The sequence below is a fragment of the Nannospalax galili genome, unplaced genomic scaffold (assembly GCF_000622305.1).
Source record: "Nannospalax galili isolate Female #2095 unplaced genomic scaffold, S.galili_v1.0 scaffold18, whole genome shotgun sequence".
NCBI classification, from domain to species: domain Eukaryota; kingdom Metazoa; phylum Chordata; class Mammalia; order Rodentia; family Spalacidae; genus Nannospalax; species Nannospalax galili.
In genome coordinates, this window is record NW_008346548.1 from 8995674 (window position 1) to 9017829 (window position 22156).

The 22156-nt window shown below is 41.8% G+C and overlaps 1 protein-coding gene across 2 annotated transcripts in view; it reads left to right on the top strand.

Annotated features, from left to right (window-relative positions):
• Eaf2 (ELL associated factor 2) overlaps nt 1–22156 on the top strand; it is a 70697-nt gene that overhangs the window by 41834 nt on the left and 6707 nt on the right. For both annotated transcript variants that reach the window (XM_008842924.3, XM_008842926.3), the window contains 2 exons: nt 2668–2813; nt 21139–21402. In XM_008842924.3, coding sequence (XP_008841146.1) covers nt 2668–2813; nt 21139–21402 — 410 coding nt within the window. The remainder of the gene's footprint in view (nt 1–2667; nt 2814–21138; nt 21403–22156) is intronic.

The following is a 22156-nucleotide window of genomic DNA, read 5'->3' on the forward strand; positions in this document are numbered from 1 at the left end:
TAAAAAAATATTTTAGTTGGGGCTAGAGAGAGAGCTGAACTGTTAAAAGCATTTTTAAGGCAAGTATGAGGGCTGGCGTTCAAATCCCATCACCCACATAACAAGCTGGGTGTTGTGTGCCTGCCTGTAACCCCAGCACTGAAGCAGGTAGAGACAAGCAGATCACTGGAGCTTGCTGGCTTCTAGCCTACCCAGAAAACACAAGCTCCAGGTTTAGGGAGAGGCCCTGCCTCAGAAGAATAGGGAGGGAGTGATAGAGGAGGACAGGTGATACCCACTCCGTAATACATACATGTACATGCACCATATTCACATTTATACACACATGCAGATACACAAAAAATAAAAAATTAAAACTCTTCAATTTTTTTTCTAAGTGTAAGTTTAATGGTGCTCCTTAGTGAAAAGATCTCACCACATTGCTTTATGCTATATAAACATTTTTTTGCTTTTTAATAATTTCTGAATGTGTAAGTATACATTTTATACTATTATAGATAATGGTCATAGAATTGGACTGAAATAACCATTATCCACTCTCCAGAATAATTTTGTCTTTATTAGTAAAAATTTATTTAGCACCTAAAATGTGGAAGGCACTAGACAAAGGAAAGTTTGCTACATACACACTAATCTCATGAATTCTATATTTTAATTATATTAACAGATCATTTATTTAAAAAATCATTATGAAGATATAACCATCCCATTTTTGAAAATAGGTGATGTATTATTTAACCATGTAATATAAGAGGACTTGCTCTAAAAGCTAAGCAAATAGCATAGGTAAAAATTGTTGTAAGAATTAAGAGGAGCCAGGTGTGGTGCTGCACACCTTCAATCTAGGCACTTAGGAGGCAGAGACAGGTGGATATCTATGAGACTGAGGCCAGCCTGGTCCTGGTCAGAAGTTCCCACTGTGAAAGAATGCAGGGATGAATATTATCAAAGTAAATCATATACATATATGGAAATGTTATAGTGAAGTCCATTATTTTGTACAACTAATATACTCTTATGAAAAATATGTTTTTTTAAAAAGTTCCCACTAAGTGTGGTAGTGCATGCCTTTAATCCCAGCACTCAGGAGGCAGAGCTGGTAGATCTCTGTGAGATAAAGGCCAGCCTGGTCTACATAGCAAGTTCCATGCCAGCTGGGGCTATGGGGAGACCCTGTCTCAAAAAAAAAAAAAAAAAAAACCAAAAAAAAAAAAATTTTTCCCAAAGCCAACTTCATCTCAGAGAAGGACTCTCAGAACCTCTATTTGTTCATATCTTCCCACCCTGGCTCCCTTAAGCTGAAAGGATACAAGAATAAATAAGCTAGGTATAAAGGCAGGAAGATATCTAATTTTTTCAGAGTCAATGAATAAGTCCTATTTAAACAGAGCAGAAAATTGTTTCTGTGCCTGTGTACAAGTGTTGGAAAGTGGGGATGATTTGTGTAGTAGATTAGAGGTAAGGTTGTAAAGTAAAGGTAGGTCGAGGTTAATGCCTTGAATATTAACTCAGAAGTTAGGACATTTTCTTGCGGGCAGTGGTTACATATTAAGATCTTTTAAACCAGGGTTTGGCATGTTTACACTTCCTTTCTGAAACATTAGTCTGGCAAAGAAACTGACTTAAAATGAAGGAATGTAGAAGTCAAGAAAATGTATAAGCCAGGATTTTTTTTTATAGTGAACATTTTCTAAGATTTTATTCTCAGATTGAAATATTTACATGCCATTTTCCTTGGAGTAGTTTTATGTTAGGAAGTATGTGTCTTCAGCCCTGTCCCCCTCCCCAGAGTGTTTGGCATTTAATTGTGGGTATGGCATTTATACTGTCTGGCTCCACCCATGAGTCATTGGAAATGATTGCTTTTGGGTACTCAGGATTCTCTTTTTCTTTTCCTATATTACAAACATACCAAACATATATCACACTAAAATGCATTCACTCATTAAAAAAAATACATCTACTATGACAAATTTTCCTATTCCATGAATTATTCAAGGAACAATTGGAACTAGTGAAGCATTGCTAATGCATTGAAGGAAAATATATCCCTTCAACTCTGAGTCAAAAATTGCTATAAATTTTCATATTATCCTTTATAAATTAGAAAATATGAATTTTGGGGGGCTTTTTGTTGAGACAGGGTTTCCCTGTAGCCCTGGGTGACCTCAAACTCACAATGAACACCAGCCTATAAGCCAGGACTTTTTAGAGTGGTAATGAAAGAAGGAAAGTGCAGTGCTAAATACTGTGGGAAGGGAGAAGTAAAAGGGTTTGATGACAGAAAATGGGAGAGGCATAATTTTGTTATGTACTCTTTTGTTAAAGATGTTAAAGATTTGAGTCTCCTATGTTACCATGTCTGTCTTAAAATTATGAATGGAAAATATGGAAGTGATTAAGTTTTAATAGAAATGCTACTTTTACACTTGATAGTTCCCCTTTTCTGTATTTGTTCCATTTTATCTCTCAGTGGGCTTGTGTGTATGTTACATATTATCACTTAATAAATACTTGTTAAGTGAATTAAGTTAACGTTTTAATCCTTCCATGTCATTTGAAAGATTTTTAGGGAAAAGAATAAGTGATAAAGTTTAGTAATTTAGTAGGTTGAATTTGCTATATTGCTATCTTAGCTGTTTTGATATTTGATATTCTTAATTGCAGAGTTGAAGGAAGTAGTAAAATTCAGTACAGAATAGGACATCAGCAGCAACAAATGTGGAATTCATCTAGGACTTCCAATCTTGTAAACCATTCTCCATCAGAAGATAAGATGTCTCCAACATCTCTAATGGATGATATTGAAAGAGGTAAAATCTAAATGTATATAATGTCATATTTTAAGGTAAGTAATGTTAAGTAAAAGTTTTCATTTTCATTAACAGTGGGACTAACCATGGGTTTAACAAGAGTATAATATGTTTTATGATTATGTGCTTTCCTGGACTAATAATGTGATAGATGAATCGGGTCAATTGGGAGAAAGCACCAGGACACAGACAAAACTCCAGCGGGATAGAGTTTATTAGCAGAGGAAAAGCACATGGAACAATCCCTTTGGGATAGGGAAGTTGTCAGCCCCCAGGCTGTTGGCTGGCGGTCTTTATAGGGGGGGTCTTTGGGGGATTCAGAAGGTGGGGATTTTTTTTTTAAAGTTAGGTGGGAGAGAGGGAGCCCAGGGCTTATTAGAACAGCTTCTGTAAAACCATCCCCTTCTGTCCCCTTCCGTCAGCCAGGATCTGGGTTATGGGGTAAGGAGTCTATATGTTGTAAAACTTATCAGGGGGAAATAGCTTGTACCAAGACAGTTCCTACATTAATGGATCCAGAGTGCAGGAGCCTATTGTGCTTCCAAGATCATCAAAGAGGAAGCAAGCTGTCCTTGACCAAAAGGTGAAGAGAGTCTGCTTATCTTGTCTTCCAAGATCATCAAGGGGGAAGCAGGCTGCCTTTGACCAAAAGGTGCAGAGAGCCTGCTTCTCTTGTCTTCAAAGACCAAGGTGCTCATTAACTCAGTTCCTGCATTCTCAGGGGCTTGCAAAGCCATGAGGCCCTGTTGGGGAGGGGGCTGCTTCAGATCCGAATCCTAACATTGCAGCCTTTTGTGTTATAGGATATGGGGCACCGTTGTCATCTTGCTACTTCCTGCTGGACAAGGTCGACATGGGGGGCTGGATTAGGGTGTCTGTCAGACAGTGGGGGTTCCCTCCTTCTGCATCTGACCAGGGTTCTCGATGGTTGACAGTGCTCATATACATGTGGAGGGAAGGAAAGTAACAGCTGATTAAAATTAGTATGAGTTAGTTTTTGGATTTGTTCCTGAAAATATCTGAAGAGGCAAGGAGCAATGGTTAGCACCAAGGTAATAGAAATCAGGGGGCTGAGTAAGGGCAGAAGCCAGGGAGTTAAGCCTTAAAAATATCCCATTGAGGTAACTGCTGGTACTGGGAATTCTTAAGTGAAAGATCCTTGGCTACCTACTGGAGGATGCTTGACCTTACCCAATTGCTTGACTACTGCAGCATTCTTCACCCAAGAAAATACAGGCTCCCCCTTTTTCTGCAGTTAGTAGGTCCAGGGCTTGCCTGTTCTGGAGGGAAACTTTGGCTAGGGAGGATAGTTGCTGTTGTAAGATCTGGATTGACTGGGCTGTAGTTTCCACTGTTGGGGTGAGTTCCCATCTGAGGTCCTCTATTTCCTGGGAGAGATGCTGGGTTGAGATCAGCATGTGTCCCAAACCTCTGGCTGTGAGTCCAGTGGCTGCTACTGATGTTCCCAGGCTAATTCCTACTAGGACTGCCAAGGTGGCTGACCTCCTTGTTCTGGTCCCTTCTTTCCCTGTGAATAAGACATCATACACCTCTCCCAGTGTGTATAGGGTTAGTTTGAGTATGAGAATGACTGGAGAGTAGGTGTCCTCAATCTGTGGAGAGATGCAGGAGTATATTTTGGAAGAACAGAGAAAGAGTAGTCCCAAGGTTAGAGCAGTATTGCCCTTAATTGTGATATTATGGCTTGATGGATGTGGGCATTTGGAGTTTTGTGGAGTCCAACACTGTTTTGTTAAGAAAAAGGGGAGGGGCAGGCAGGGTCATTGTATTAGGGGTTCTTGGGAACATTGATTATTAGCCTGGGAAGTAATATTGTAAACTAGGAGGGGGATGAGAAGTGAGCTCTGTAGGGGGGCACAGAGGAAGCAAGTGGACAGATTAGTACTAGAGAAATTCCTTGGGAGATTTAGAGATAGAGTGAGAACTCAATCCCGAGAGAAGCTGAAGGAGGCATTGAGGTGTTGAAGTTTCTTCATTGTCAGGCCTGTTGCCTGATCCAGGACTTCCATAGCCCATTGGGGCCATGAGTCCTGGATTGCCCTTTTTATCTTTACTTGCCAGCAGTCTATGGCAGCAGCTGTGTATTGGATCCCTGCTGTAGCAATGTGGTCCCCCATCCATGAGTGTGGGTCAAGTATTTTGAAGGTCACTTCCCCACAGACTCTGTGTTTGTACCGATTGTGTCTGTGTAGGATTGAATCTCTGCTGCACTTACGGTCTGTCATGTTGGCTACCCAAGGGAGTTGGTTTGTGCCTATTCCATATCTACCCCATCTCTCTTTACCCACCCCACTCAGCCAATGATAGTTGCATTTCCATGAAGGGCAGCCTTCCCAATTGCCCAGATCCCTGCATTCCTTTTTGGTTTGATCATCTATGAAGCACAGGAATTTGCCATAGCGGGCATCTATCATTTCAAATTTAAGGGAAACAATGTTACATGAAGAAAGTGAGCTCGTAGTAGAGCTAAGGAACTCCAGTTCTCGGTTTCTATTATTAATCTTCCACATTTCAAAATTTATAGGAACACCATGGGTAGGTGCAGTGGGGAATGGCTGAGGTAGGATTCAGAGGGAAGACTAGAAGTAGGGTCAGTAGAAAACTCATTCCTGGATTGGTGTTAAGGGAGGGGCCCTCGAGATTTTCAATTTAAGGGGCCCGATACTGGTGGCCTGGTACTTGCTGTGTTCCTTGGCCAGTTTTAATTTGGAGAGATGAATCCAACCAGATTGTCCTGAGAGCTTGGCTGCTGTCAGGGTAGACAAGATCACCAGGTGAGGACCGGTCCAACACAGTTGGAGGGTTTCCTTCACTCCTTTCTGCTGGGTGTGAACCTGCAGGTAGGCGTGATCTCCAGGTTGAAGTGGGTGGTCAGTTTGACCTTTAGAAGCCTGAGGAATAATCCAGTCAGCATATTCCCTGAGTAGTTTTCTTAGAAGGGTGAAGGCAGGTAAATAGTCATGTAGAGGGGAGGGATGTTGGAGTAAGAGGTCGTTGAGGAGAAAGGGTCTCCTATACATGAATTCAAAAGGACTGAGGAAGAAAGGAGCTCTTGGGATGGCTCTTAGTTTTGTAAGGGAAAAGGACAGGAGGGTTACTCAGGATTGGTGTAACTCTAGGAAGAGTTTAGTAAGGTGGTCCTTAAAGAAGGGAGCTATCTCATTCTACCTTCCCTGAGGATTGAGGGTGGTAGGGGATGTGTAACCTCCAGGTTATTCCCAGGAACTGAGAGACTGCCTGAGTTACTTTGGAGATAAAGCCCAGACCATTATTTAATTGGAAGGTGAGGGGAAGGCCCAAATGAGGAAGAATATTTTGACTTAAAAAGTTAGCCATTATATCTGCTGTTTCAACTGTTGTGGGAAAAGCTTCTACCCATCCTGAGAATGTACCTACCCAAGCCAGGAGATGCTTAATTTTTTTGTGAGTAGGCATGTGGGTAAAGTCTATCTGCCATTCGACTCCTGGGAGGGCCCCCCAGTGCTGGTGAGGTTTGAAAGATGAGGAGGGTGGCTTCCACACTGTGGGGAAACAACCAGATAGAACATTGCCTGGTGGCCTCTGTGAGGAGCACAAAAAGTTTGGGGCAATAGATGAGGGGCTCCAGGAACTTGTAGAGCAGATGAGCACCTACATGAAAAAGATTATGTAAATGGGTTAAGATAGAGGAGGTTTGTCCTCTGGCCTCTGGATGGCCCTTTGTCTGGGAGGCTCCTGCATTGTTGGGGAGGGTAGGAGGGGGACATTCCTGTTGGCGCCAAGAAGTTTAAACCATCAGAAGGGCAGAGGGTCATACTAGCTTCCTTAGCTGTCTCGTCTGCCAGGTTATTGCCTGTAGCTATGGGGTCAGTGAGAGGCTGATGCCTTGTACAGTGGATCACAGACACTTTAGTCAGGAAGTAGGAAGCTTCCAGGAGTTTAAGAATCAAAGGGCCATTAGTTATGGGGATTCCCTTGGTTTTTTGGAGACTCCTTTCCTTCCATACTGAGACGTGGTGATGGAGTACGTGGAAGGCATACATAGAATCCATAAAAATATTAACTGCCTTCCCCTTGGCTAAAATAAGGGCCCTGGTGAGTGCCACAAGTTCGGCTTTTTGTGACATGGTTCCACATGGCAGGGGTTCTGACTTGATGACATCTGTGAGAGACACTATGGCATACCCTGCCCTGCAGGACCCCGTTGGAGTGAGAGTTGAACTTCCATCCACAAACCAAGTCAGGGTTGGGTTAGGTAAGGGGTCTGGGGAGATTAGTGGATCCCAATAGGAGAGTCCCTGAAGAGTTTCCAAGCACGAGTGAGTGAGCAGTTCACTAGAAGAGATGAGGGAAACTGGATTGAGAGGAGGGCAGGAGTCAGGGGTGAGGGAGGGGTTTTCAAGAAACATGACATGGAAGAGTTGTAGTTTAGAGGAGGCTAGATTGGCAAGAGATGTGTGGGTTAGTAAATCCTTAAGCCGATGGGGAGAAAGGACGGAGATGGGATGACCCAAAGTGAGCTTAAGTCCCTCCTGAGCCAGGAGGGTGGCGGTGGCCAGAGCTTGGAGACAAGGTTGCCACCCCCAGATGGTGGTATCGAGTTGTTTAGAGATATAAGCTACTGGGGCAAAAGTGGGACCCCCTCATCTTTCCCCAAACCCTTAATGCCTGGAGCTTGTTCTCAGTTGTATAGAGGAGGAATGGAGATCCCAGGTTGGGGAGAGCTACAACCAGTGCCTTTAACAGCACTTCCCAGATAGTGTGGAAGGCTGTTGTTACAGGCCCTAGAGGCTCAACAGGCTTAGGGGAGTTTCCTTTGGAGGCTTCATAGAGTGGCTTTGCCAGGAGGGAAAAGTTAGGGATCAATGGGTGTGGGTACCCCATAATGCCTAGGAAAGACTGAATTTCCTCCTTGGTTGGGGGGTTGCTTTAAAGACTTTAGGTAATTTGTCTTATCTACCGTTAAACGGTGGGATGTAGGTATGAGAAGGAACCTCAGGTACTTGACTTGAGGGAGAGAAAGCTGCACCTTAGCTGGAGATGCCCTATATCCCCTGTCCCCCAGAAAATTAAGGAGTTTGATTGTGTGAGCCTTGGAGACTGAGAGATGGATAGCAAAGAAGTAGGTCATCTACGTACTATAGGATGGTGGAGGGGTTAAGGTCTAGGGAGGTTACATCCTGGGCTAGGGCTTGTCCAAAGAGGTGAGGGCTATCTTGAAACCCCTGGAGCGGGACAGTCCAGGTTAGTTGGGAAGCCATCCCAGTGTCAGGGCCCTTCCAGGTATTCACTGCAAAGAGGTTGTGAGAGTCCGGTTGTAAGGGTATTGAGAAGAAAGCATCTTTAAGGTCTAAGACAGTAAGTGGGTGGTGGAGGAGGGGATATGAGAAAGGAGAGTGTAGGGGTTGGGAACGACTGGATGAATGGGAACAATTGCTGAATTAATGAGACAGAGATCCTGGACCAAATGGAAAGAGCCGTCAGCTTTGAGGACTGGAAGAATGGGAGTGTTATATGGTGAGTGAGTGGATTTAAGGTTAGCGCTCATAAGCCTTTGTATTATGGGCTTAAGTCCATAGTGGTGTTTGAGTGTGATTGGGTATTGGAGCCTACTGGGAAATAGGGAGGGATCCTTCAAGGAAATGCAGATAGGAGTGTGATGAGAGGCCAGTCCTGGGACTGAGGTGTCCCAGACCTTGGGATTTACTTTGGAAGGGGGAAGTGGCTATGACCTGGCTTGGGGGGGGGGCGGGTAACAGGGGAAAGAAAGAAGAGTGTGGAGAAGGGGAGAGAAATAGACAGGGAGAGCTTTTTCATGAGATCTCTGCCAAATAAGGGAGTTGGACAGGTAGGCATGACCAGGAAAGAGTGAGTTAAAGGCATGTTCCAGAATACACAGGATAAGGATCCTGTAGATTTGGGGTTGTGGGGCTTCCCATCAACCCCCACCATGGAGATCTGCAAGGGAAAACTTTACCAGAGTAGGAAGGGAGAACAGACCATGATCAAGTATCGAGAACAAAATTAATAGTCTTACCCGCCACTATGGCTGCTACCCTGAGCTCCTCCATAGTGATGGTTATGGAATGGGTGGGGGCCAAGGAGCCAGGGCCTCATCAGTCTTCATCCACCAGACCCAGAAGGTCATTCACTGAACCCTGTAAAGCAGGCTGGGTCTGGGAGGTGAGTGGCCTACCTTGGAGCTGCAAAGAAAGACAATCAACTCTCTAGTGACCTTGTTGCCCACACTGAGGACAGGGACCAGGAGTGTCTGGTGGCTATGACCTGTGTCATAGCATTGCCTTACCCAGTGTCTGGTGGCTCCTCACTTGAAGCAGGGTCCAGATGTCAGATGTCATTGGGCCCCATTGGTGCCCATAGTTTTCTTAGGAGGGGGCCTTAGAACTGTAGCCATCAGCTGGTACTTTGTTTGGACAGGGTGAGCTTGTTTGCCTTCTCCTGTTCCTCCCAGTTATTAAAGACTTTAAATGGCATGTCTAACAGATCTCTTGTGGGAGTTTTGGGGCCCTTGTCTAAGCATCTTAAGTTTCCTCCTGATATCTGGAGCTGATTGTAAGATGAAGTGGTGGTGGAGCATAAGCCATCCCTCGTCTGGACTCTGGGTCATACTTGGTATACTGAACCAGGGCATCAGTAAGTCTGTCCATAAACTGAGCTGGGGTTTCAGTAGAGCCCTGAGTAATCAACCTAAGCTTTTCAAAGTTAACTACCTTAGGGGGCGAGGCTCTCTGAAGACTCGTTAGGAGGCAGGTGATCATGTGGTCCCTGGCTGCTCTACCTGGGGAAGATCCTGCCTGGTTTCCCGGTGGGAGTTGGTAATTCCACCCAGGGTCTTGAAGGGAAACTGCCTTGGTACCAATAGAGTGAGCTTGGTTAGTGGAATGAAGCTCATTAGCATACTCCTGTGCCGCTGTCCAGACCCGAAGTCTCTCATCGGGGTGAGGGTGTAGGATTAGTGGAAAAAGAGCTTATTCTATGTTTGAGCTGAGATAGATCTCCAAGAGAGAAAGGGACATATACCTTGACCACTCTGTCTACACCTGCCACCTGCCAGAGGGAAAAGATACCATGGGTAGGGGGCTGAGACTGGGTGTGGGAGTATGACTTGACACAGGAGAAGGATTGGGAGGGGATAGAGGAGAAGGAGAATGGGAGTCCTGAGAGGAGGCCAGAGTGGGAGAGGTGGGAGGGATGTCCTGTCTGTGAGGGGACTCAGGGGTATTGGAGGCAGGGTCTGGAACCAAGGTGGAGTAGAAGTAGATATAGGAAGGATAAATGGGTTATTTGAGCTAGAAGCTGGAATAGGGGAGAGTAGGGGATATTTCCTAAGGAGTTGTTTAAGGTTGTGGATTTCCTCCAGTAGAGTAGGATTAGTGGAGTGAGAGGGAATGAAGGACTTAGAGCATTGGAGAGGGGAGGGGGAAGAACATGGAGAGGGAGTTTGAGGAGGAGAAGGGAAGGGAGATGGGTTGGGCTCTGGGAGAGAAGGCAAGGGAGGGTATAGCAAGGGGAGAGCAGGGGGGAGGATTTGGCTCTATCTCTGGCTGGGGAGCAGGAGGTGGTGGAGGCAGGGTCCTAATTGGCGGGAGTTCGTCAGCTATGTTAGGATCAAAGGCTGAGGTGGAGGGGTAGGGAGGAGGAAGGGCAGAGGCCCCTGGTGGGTTGGGAATCCTGTGAAACTGTCTTAGTGAGGAGAACCTGATGGGAAGAACACAAGACACAGAGGGAGATGTTAGCATGGAGATCAAAGAAAGCTTGGACATATGGGAGCTCAGACCATTTGCCATTACGATGACAGAAATTATCTAAATTTCTCAAAATATTGAAGTCTAGGTTTCCAGTGTCTGGCCAAACAGAGTCATTATCTAATCCATAGTGAGTCCAGGCAGGGGTGCACAGGAACTTCAGGCACTTTACCCTGACTGTATCTGAAAGTCCTAATTGTTTTAAGGATTTAACAAGACAAGCAAGAGGTGTGAGACCCTGAGACTTGGATTGAGTGGTTCCCATAGTGACAGACTATATACAGAGTGAAGAGGCGATAGAGAAGGAACTGAGCAGGTGGGTAGGAGGAGACAAAGTGAATCTTCTCTCCACAGAGAGTGGAGGCAGGATCATGAGTCCGGGCAGGAAAGTGCAGGGTACGAGGAAGAGAGAGACGGGGAAGGAGTAGGAGGACAGTTTGGCATAGGTTGCGCAAAATGAGAACAAGCAGACCCAGTCACCAAGGAAGCGTCCTCTCCTGGCATGGGTCTGAGTTATTATTTATGGTTCCCTGGAGGCAGCATCCCACAATCAGATCACCAGGGAGGGGAAAGACAAGGTCCTGTCCTGGACAGGAAGGAGTTGTGTGTTCCTCACTCCAGGGACAGTGTCCTGTACCCAGAGAGAAGAAAAGGCTCACTGACACACTGGCACGATTTTTGAGACCAAAGGGATGCATGGAGGAGCCTTGCAATGAGAGTGTGGTGCGACCAGCCAGTGGATGGAGACAAAGTACAAGGAATGGGATGGGAGAAAGAAAAAAAAATGCAGAGAGCCAGAAGGGAGGGAAGCTTGTGGAACAAGCTAAAAATAGAAATAGAGAGAGATAGTGAGCACATGGGAGAGAGAGAGAGAGATCCCAAGGATTAGTAGAAGCTGAGGGAAGATGAGCCCCAGAAGAGCAGGAAGGAGGGAAGGAGGGAGGGAGGGAAGGAGAGAGAGAGAGTACAAAGCGAAAATGAAGACGAGATGCTGGGAGCGAGGAAAAGGAGAGAAAGGGGGAGGGAGTCAAGAGAGCAAGAGGTAAAGGAGCAGAACGGAGATAGAACAGAGAGGCTCTGGTCCATGGAGACAAAGCTCAACACCAAAGAAGACCTCAAGACAAGAGGTCTGCAACCCCTGTGGAGGAAATAAGCTGCTTAGGTCACTAGGACCCCCATCACAATGGGTAGCTGGAGACCCTTTATAGGAGGCTGGAAGGGACCTGTGTTGGGAGAGCTAGGTCACGGACCAAGAGATTCAAATATAACAGATTTGAGTGCAATGGAGGGGCAGGTCCATCCCCCAGGTGGGCTTTACACAAATACAGTAACTGTGCCAGACACTCTATAGTCGCAGAGACCAGTGTTGCCTAGTGGCCTTAAGTCAGGTCTGGGAGTGACCAAATTCAACCAGAAAGGAGATCAAAAGATGTAGGAGAGCAGGAAAGATGTGAAAGCAAGGCAGAATACACTCCCCAGTGAAAGACAGTGAGAGAGAATCTATATGTTGTAAAACTTATCGGGGGAAATAGCTTGTACCAAGACAGTTCCTACATTAATGGATCCAGAGTGCAGGAGTCTGTTCTGCTTCCAAGATCATCAAAGAGGAAGCAGGCTATCTTTGACCAAAAGGTGCAGAGAATTTGCTTCTCTTGTCTTCAAAGACCAGGGTGTTCATTAACTCAATTCCTGAGTTCTCAGGGGCTTGCAAAACTGTGAGGCCCTGTTGGGGAGGGGGCTGCTGCAGATCCAAACCCTAACATGATGTAACTTATAAATTAGGATTAATAAATAAATAAGACTGTATCCATTTAAAAGAATTCCAATCTTTTTTTTTGTTATTCAGGGCAAAGAGTGGTTATTTAGATATGTGTTACTAGAGTTTTCATTTTCTTGGCAGCTGTGATGATTTGTATTCAGTTCTACATAGTATTCCAGGTTGCTTGTTATTTTGTATTTATGTGTGTACACCTGCCTGTGTGTATATGGCACCTATATGTGGGTGCCTTCAGAGGCCAGAAGAGAGCATCGGATCCCCTGGAGCTAGAGCAGCCTGATGTAGTTGCTGGGAACCAAACTTGGGTCCATCTTTCTAGCTCTAAAGTTTATTCTTTATAGTGAGACTGTAGATGTCTAAGGCACCACCAAACAAACAAGGAAATGAGAAGATGTAAAACAGAAGCAGGAGGCAGGTTGTGTGAATTGCTGTGTACTTCTAAGCAAGAAGGCTTTTATGGGGAGGTTTGGTCATTTTTAAAGGAATAAACTTAGAACTCTATTTTGTTGCTGGCTACAGTTAGGATGTTAGTATTATAGTAATATGGCAGTAGCCAGACCTCAGTTACTGAAGTATGCTATTTAGGCTAGGCATGGTGATACATGCCTTTAGTCCCAGCACTCAGAAGGCAGAGGCAGATGAATATCTGTGAGTTTGAGGCCAACCTGGTCTATATAGTGAGTTCCAGATGAGCCAGAGTGACATAATGAGACCCTATCTATAAAAAAAAAAGGCGCATTCTTTGCTTCTATACTTTGCCTTCATAATTTGCATGTAACTTACTACTTCCACTTCCTTTCTTTTATACCCAGTAAAGCACTTAATCCCTAATGGACTAATCATCCCTGCACAAACAGTAAGGATAACATAAACCCAAAGCCTTTGTGTTATTAGAGATCATGAATTTTATTTTATTTTACATCATGACTACTTCCAAAATAGACCTGAATCAGGGTATTATCCTGTACATGTATGCAGTTTGAAAATTAAAGAGATGGAAAAGGAAACAAGTAAATTTGTTAATTATTAAAATGCTTAATTTAGCTCTGTGCTCACTGGCTAGCAAGGCAAAAATAAAGATGCAAATAGCATATTTTATATTACCTTAGGATAGGATTCAAAGAACCAGACTATTCCTTGCCACTGAATCCTGAAAGCAATCCACTGTATGAAAGCAGTTCTAGAAAGCAATAAACTGTATGTGCCCTCAACAGTGACCTTCTGGTATAAGTAGATTTTTGAGGCTGTTTTGTGGTCAACTTTAGTTAAAGCATTGCATTGAAGTCATAGCTCAGAGTTATAGAAAACAGTTAACATGAACCAAGAATGGTTTTCTTGTTCTAACTTCGTTTGGCAACAGAACATTATTTACCTAAGATGTTTGTATAGCATGTTCCTTAGACTGTGTTCTATAAAATATTTTCTTGACTCCTACAGAACTACTGACTACTATGATGACTGAGTCATATTTTCCAATTTGTGTCTAGAAGTTGCACTAGAACTTGTTTATGTTAATTTTTGCATTTGCATATTTATCTGTAATTTGCATTTAAGAAATAATATAGGACCTGAGATTCCCTTCTCCTACCCAGAGACATCACACAGCTTGGTTTTGCCAATAAAAGGAATACTGCCACAGTAAGTGCTTGCAGGCTTTAAGTGCTCTTTTGTGCTTGGCTTGAAACTATTCTTCCCATCAGATACTACATGGGCAGAAGGTATCTATATGTGGCATCCCACTATGACAAATGCTCATTCCATCCTGTGCCTCCCAGATACTCTCCCTGCCCCATTGAAAAACATCTCCCCCCCAACCCCCCAGGAAGCACTCTTCATTGTATCAGGCCAGAGACTTCGCTTTCCCAGGCACCAGGCCTTCATGACTAGTAAAGCTCCTTTTCAAGTTCACCAGTGGGAACTGTAGTTGCTGGAAGTTTACCAAGAAAATCAACACAGAACTGCAGAAGCTCTGAAAGAGTGTCATTTGATTCACAGCCCACAAAAGCAGGCAAGAATCTTCATGCTAACCCAGAACTATGACTGCTTGCTAAATTAAAAGATTTAAGTAGAGCTTTCCTAGAATAAACATCCAAAGGAATATATAGTAGGTTACCTATTATACTCTAAATCAGGGAAATTATAACTCCAATGACAAAAGAGAGTTCACATCAATCCCAAAAGAATTAGTTGTTAGAGTTATTTGATAATGACTTTAAAATAGCTTTTACAAATAAAAGATTAAAGGGGATGGAGAGATGGCTCAGCAGTTAAGAGCACTTACTGCTCTTGCAGAGGACCAGAGCTCCATTCCCAGCAGCCACATCGGGTGGCTCACAATTGCCTATAACTCCAGCTCCAGGGAATCCAATGCCCTTTGTGACCTCCACAGACACCTGCACTCATGTACACATATCTATCCACAGATATACATAATTAAAAAAATGAATCTTTTTTAAAATTCAATTATACATTCTCTTGAAGCAAGTGAGAATTTAGAAAAAGGCACATGCCTTTACTCATAGCACTTGGGAGGCAGAGGCAGGCGGATCTCTGAGTACAAGGCCAACCTGTTCTACATAGTGAGTTCCAGGACAGCTGAGACTACACGGGGACCCTGTCTTCAAAAAAGTAAAATAAATAAATAAAAATAAAAAAAATAAAAATCATACATTAAAGAAATAGTTTAAAACAAGCATCAAATGGAAATTATAGAACCAACAAATAATAGCACAAACTCACTGGGTGGGTTCAGTTACTAGAGAATGAGTGAGTTGATAGAATTCATTCAATCTGAACAGAAAGTAGAAAGTATATTGAAATAAAATGAGCAGAGCCCAAGGATCTGTGGAAGAGTAACAGAAGATCCAAAATTGCATCATTGAAGTCTCTGAGGTTAGGGAAGGAAGACTGAAAAATGATAGGAGGGAATAATGCCTGAAAACCACCCAAGCTTGATGAAAACATCAACCAATAGATTCAAGAAGGTGATCAAATCTCAAATAGGATAAACCCAAAGAAATCCATGCCAAGTTACATGAAACAAACTTCTGAAAACTAAAGGTAAAAGTAAAAGTTCTGAAAATGAAAGAAATGACATATTACTGTAGAAGAATACCATATTGATAATATCACAGTTTTTCATTGGAAACTCAGGAGATCATAAAGAAGTGGCACAATTTTTTTAAAGCAGTGTTTTTTAAGTACTAAAAGAAATGTCAGTCATGAATTCTATATTTAGAGACAGGGAAGGGAAGGAGGGAAAGAAAGAAAGAAGAGAGAGAGGAAGACAGAGTCTATTGGTTGGTTGTATTGCTCAGGTTTTCTGAGCACTTATCAGTAATAAAGGGGAAATAGACTGCTCCAGAAAGGAAAACAGAAATAACTCATTATTAGGAGACTGTCATTAAGTATTGGCTATAGAAATTGATGCAGTCATAAAAGAAATGATAAGGAGAAGGAATACGGAGCATCAGTTAGGGAGAGAACAAAAGAAAGATAAAATACAGTAGATCATGGCTGTGGTCCTCTTGATTTTCTAAACCCTATGTGACAAAATACCAATCTTCTGATACTTAAGAAAGTAATATTAAAAAGTGGAGAAGAAAGGGACCTAAATGGAAGTGAGGTTTCCACACTTGCACATCTTACTTATAATGGTGTAAGTCTGATAAGACAAGTGTGTATACTGAAAGACCCAAAGCATACACATATAAAGTGACATATTCTAACATGTCACTAACAAACACTATGAAATAAAATGGAATTCTAGAGTGGTTCAGGCACCCCACAGAAATGAAAGAAAAGAAAAACAGGGATGAAAATCAGAGGAAATAAGCAAAAAACAAATAATAAATGACACATTTCAGTCTTAATATACCAATAATTAACTTAAATATAAATGCTCTAACTAAATTGGTTGAGAGGGTGAATGTATAAGAATATAACTATATTCTTTAAAAATACTTTAAAATTTTTTAATTTTATTTTTTTGAGACAAGGTCTCACTATGTAGCGGTGGCTGGCCTGGAACTCCCTGTGCAGACCAGGCTGGCCTTGAACTCGTAGAGATCCACATGCCTTCAGAGTGCTGAGATTAAAGGCATGTGCCACCATACCCAGCAACAGTATGCTTTTTTATAAGAAGCTAACAAAATTGGTAGATTTAAAGTAAAAGAATGGTAGAACATAATATGTAAACATTCACTTAGAAAAGCACATGTGGCTGTGTTAATATCAGATATAGTAAACTCAAGAGCGAAACAAACTACCAGAAGGAGATACATTAATAATAATTAATGGATTACTATATCAGGAAGACAAGTATGTTCATGTCCAGCAACAGAACTGCAAAATTCATGAAGCCGAACTGATGCAGTGGAGAGAGAAATATATAAGTCTGTGGTTGAGCTTGGGTACTGCCTCACTGTGGTCTCAGCAACAGCTAGGACTAGAGGGCAAACAATCAGTAAGATAGGGAAAATCTGAGCAAAATAATCAATCAAGAGGCCCTCTCCCAGGCCATCTCCCTCTCTCCCTCTCCCTCCCTCTCCCTCTCCCTCTCCCTCTCCCTCTCTCTCTCTCCCTCACCCTCACCCTCGCTCTAGCGCTTGCCCCCTCCCCCCATCCCCAACACGCTCCCCTCCCCCCATCCCCAACACATCACTCTATGAAACAGAATAGGCCTTTCCCCCCAAGTACTCATTGAGATATTTACTAAGATAGGCCATATCCTAAGTCATAAGAAAGACATTCATACATTTATTGAAAACAAAATCCTGAAGTCTCTGTGTTCTGACCATAATGAAATCAAACTAAAAATCAATAACAGACAACAGTAAACAAATCTCTAAACACTTGGAAATTTATACACTTTTAATTAATCCACGGGTTAAAGAAAAATAATCAAAGAAAATTATAAATGCACAATACTAAATGTAAAAAGTGAATACAGCATGTGGGATGCAGCTAATGCAGTGCCAAGAGAGGGAAATCTGGGGTCCTGAATGCTTGAATTAGAAAAGGGAAATTACATTTATCTAGGGATATGAGAGCCTTGGGTTTTCTGTAAGATCTATGACCTCTCCAGCTATGTATATTTGGATAGGTTTACTGTATCAGACATGAGTTTCCTCCCACTGAGTGGGCTTTAATCCAGTTAGGTAGCTGTTGATTACCCCCAAGATAAAACTGCCACTACTGCACCAGTGTCGTTTGCTGTGTTGGTCATTGATGTTGTTTTTCGGCCTTGAAGCTAGGGTTGGATCATCGATTGATGTACCAGCTTGCATAGTGCTCTCCAAAGCTATGAGAGCTAGCCTTCAGGGGAGGTGGCTTCCAGGTCAGTTCGAGCTCCACTCCTCCAAATCCTGTGTCCAAAGTATATCCTGTCTTCAGCAATAGCGTCTTACCATCAAGTTCTGGGAGGCAATCAAGGGCTGTGGCAATAGCTTGGTGATAGTGAGAGGAGAATATGAGAGGGTAGAGGATAAGTGTGAACAGAATGGATATATACATATTTGAAATTTTCAAAGAATAAACTAATTTTTAAAAAGGTGTGGCCGAATAAGAGAGTTTCCAGTCATTAGGGATGTGACATGGAAAGGGACCACTTCCTCTTCCTGTCTTCAGTTCTAAGCCATGAGGTAACTAGTTTGCTTCACCATCTATTCTGTGTCATTTCCATCTTGAACTCCCCATCCCAACAGAGGCATAAAAGCTGTAGATTTGTGTGATCATGGATTGAAGCCTCTAAAACTGAAAGCCAAAATAAAACTTATTATTTCTAAGTTGATAACTCAGCTATTTGCTGCAGTAATGGAAAGCTGACTAACATTGATAAGGGAACATTGATAAGCTCATTTTTTGAGGCTAATATTACCCTGATACGCAAACTGGAAAAACAAAACTATAAGCCACTATCTTTTATAAGCTTAAATTTTAAAAAATCTTCAAAGAACTCCTAACAAATCCAATTATTATGCAAAAAGAATTGTGCAATGTGACCAAGATAAAATTTCTCACAACAGAAATGTCCCACATTTCTTGTATTTGGTGTGTAGATGAGACTGAAGGGAGGTAAGAAATAAAAAGGCAAATATGTGTCTAAATGAATTCAGAAATAAATGCCTTAAAGAAAACAGAACATGTAATAGAGGCTAGAAAGAAATCTTTTGAAGAAACTACATTACTAATATGAGAAAACCAATTTCCCAGAGATCTAGTAGCTCATCAAAAGACAGTGTTAATGAATAGACTTGGGGTAAGTGTTCACAATGCATATTTCTGATAAAGACTCATAACTAGAACCAGCTATAAAAAGTGCTTTCAACTCAGCAAGAAAAAGACCACAAAAATGACAGAAGATTCGAACAGGTGTTTTACAAACAAAGATATCCAAGTGGCCAATGAGTATGTGAAAGTTGCTTCATAACATTGTTTATTAGAGAAATTAAAATCACAATGAGATGCCATTGTACGCCAATCAGAAAGTACAGGTCAAATGACTTGCTGTACCAAGTGTGGGTGCACAAAGTTGGGGGAAGAGATGAAGCATCTCTGACTCTTAACACCTTGCTAGTAAAGTGTAGGACCACTTTGAATGCTGACAGGTTTTAATGAAATTAAACCTATGCCTGTCTCATCTACCCAAGAAAAATGAATGCATGTATCACAAAAGCCTTGTAGTTGAATTTTCATAACCGCGTTATTTGTAATACTGAAAATAGGAAATAACCCAACTATCCCTAAACAGAAAATGGATATCCAACTTGTATTTTATTTATATAATGGATGTCACAATAGCAGAGCAGAGTGAGCTACAGATGTGTTCAACAACATGAATAAACACCAAAGCATATTGATGAAAGGCATACAAAGTACATATTGAGTGAATCCATTTACAGAAAGTTCAAGAACAGACAAAAATCTTCGGTAGATGCTGAATGGAGAAAAGCATAGGGGAATGTTTGTGGGGATGCAGCTTGCTCTTAGTGGTGGATATACAATAGATGTGTGCTAAAATTTGTCTAGCTGTGCATTTTACTGTATAGATTGTGAATTAAAGAGAAAACAAAAAGAACTGGATGATACCTCTACAGAGCAAGGTAAATAGCTAATGCAAAAAACTTAGGGTGGAAATGGATTTGATATGGCCAAATAACAGAAAGAAAGCCAAGTGTAGGGAGGATGGGGAGTAGTAGGCTAGATATTATCAGCTAATTTGAAGACGGCATTGTACTGACATGATCGCATATTATAAGCATTATGTAGAGTGTTTCAGGATAAAAGTTTTTCAACTGTTTGACATTTTCATAGAATGCTAGAAAAACATTGATCTGGGAGTCAGTGGGCTTAGTTCTATTGCTAAATAGCTGACAACTTTGGGTGTTTCTCTCCAGATCCCTCATTTGAAAAATGAAGTTGATCAGTGATACCTGAGAATCTTTCCAATCATAAATTTTGTGTGTCTTAAAAGATTTTTAAAAACACTAAAGACACCAATATTGTTAAACATTTTGTTCATAAAAATATTCACGGAGCTGGAGAGATGGCTCAGTGGTTAAGAACACTGGCTGTTCTTGCAGAAGACCTGGGTTCGAATCCCAGTACCCACATGGCAACTAACAACTGTCTGTAACTCCAGTTCCAGGGAATCTGACAGACTCTTCTGTCCACTGCGGGCATTGTACGACACGGCTTCATTTACCTGCAGACAATACATGCATACACATAAAAATAATAAATGTTTAAAAAAATTCACAACCAAAGCTACAATGGGAATTGGCTTTTTAAAAATACTAGACTATGTTAAACTCCCATTAAGGAAACAGGGCAGAAACTTGGGTAAGGAAGCTTTAGCAAAATTTTCTCAAGGATGTTGAGGTAGAGAGTGAAATTCTGGGGCTGGAGAGATGGCTCAGTGGTTAAGAACACTGATTGTTCTTGCAGAATTTCCTGGATTTGAATCCCAGCACCCACATGGAAGCTAACAATCGTCCATTACTCCAGTTCCAGGGCATCCAGTGGCCTCTTCTGTTTTCTGGGGGCATTGCACAGCAATGAGTGCACTTACATACATGCAGGCAATACATGCATACACATAAAATAAAAATAAAAATAAAAGAATGAAATTCTTATGTATGTATCCCATTGCAATGTGCATAAGAGAGTAAGAAAAAATTAAAAGACCATTTTGGGGCTAGAGACATGGCTCAGCGATTAGGAACACTGACTACTCTTTCAGAGAGCTAAGGTTTGGTTCCCAGCACCCACATGGAGGCTAACAATTTTCCCTAACTCCAGTTCCAGGGAATCCAATGCCCTCTTCTGACCTCTGTGGGCATAGCATGACACGGATGCACTTTCATACATGCAAACAATATACTAGAATACATAAAATAAAAATAATAAATATTTTTTTAAAAGGACCATTTCCATGAAAATACATTTTTAATTTTAACATTTCTACTTTTTTCATTCATTATATATATTTACAGTGGTATAGATAAATGAAAAGTTAGATTTAGATATTACTTGTGTCTCTTTTTCCACTGCTCTTTTTGAGACACTGTGTAACCCAAGATGGCTTTGATATTCTCCAGCCTCAGACTCCTGAATACTGGAATTGCAGGTATGTTCTGCCAACACCCAGCTGACTACCTGTAAATGTGTGTTTAGTTTTATTTATTCATTATCAATGTCTTCTTAGAAGCAAATGCATTTAGATTTTATTGTACTTATTCACTATTATTTATTTAACTCACATGTTTATTTCTCTTTTCAGAACTGAAGGCAGAAGCCAGTCTAATGGACCAGATGAGTAGTTGTGATAGTTCATCAGATTCCAAAAGTTCATCATCTTCAAGTAGTGATGACAGTAGTTCTAGTGACTCAGAAGATGAAGAGAACAGATCTTCTCCTTCAGGTTCAGGGAATTGTACCTCAGGACATCCATCCATGTCTGCCATACCACAGTACAGGTCTCCTGACACTGATGCTAGTCATAATAGATTTCCTGACCACAGTGGCCTTCTGATGAGTACTTTACGTAAGTAGGCAATAACCATAAATACTAGAAAAGTTAGAATTCACAATGTAGCTATATTGATTGTGAACTAAAGTATAGACAAAGAAGATGATACTTATGTATTTTACACCATTAACCATCTTCCTTTGCAAGTTTAAAATCTGCTCAGTTATTAGAGCTGGACTTCTTCAAAGCTTACACATGGGTCCTTTTTCTTTTTAGTCTAGCCTCTCTCCATAAATAAACATTTCTGTGTCTCTCTCCAGACCTCTGAGTCCTAGGCAGATATGTCTAGCTTCATCTCCTAGTAAAAGGCACCTCAAATATATATTGTCTAAAACACACTTCTGTTCTTTGGCTTTCTGCATTTTCGCCCAAAGAATGGCATTATTTCTCTTACTAGGTAAAGCAGAAGCCTGGCTGCGTTCTAGGATTGAGTTCCTCTCTCTCCTTATTTGTGGCCAATCCTTAACCAAGTCCTATTGATTTTTGTTTTCTAATATTTTCTAAATTAATCTATTTCTTTACATGTCTATGATTTACCATTTTTTCTTATTTTAATTACTGCAACAATTTTGTACCCTTATCTATTAAAGGCCATTTAAAAATTTTAGAATTTCATGCATATATACAATGTGTTTTGATCAATTTCCAACTCCTTCCAGATCCCCCCCACCAGGTTTCCCTCCCAACTTCTTTCTTTTAAAAAAAAAAAAACCAGTCACTGAGACCAAATGGTGACCAGTATGTGCACTGGTGTAGGGCCATTCACTGG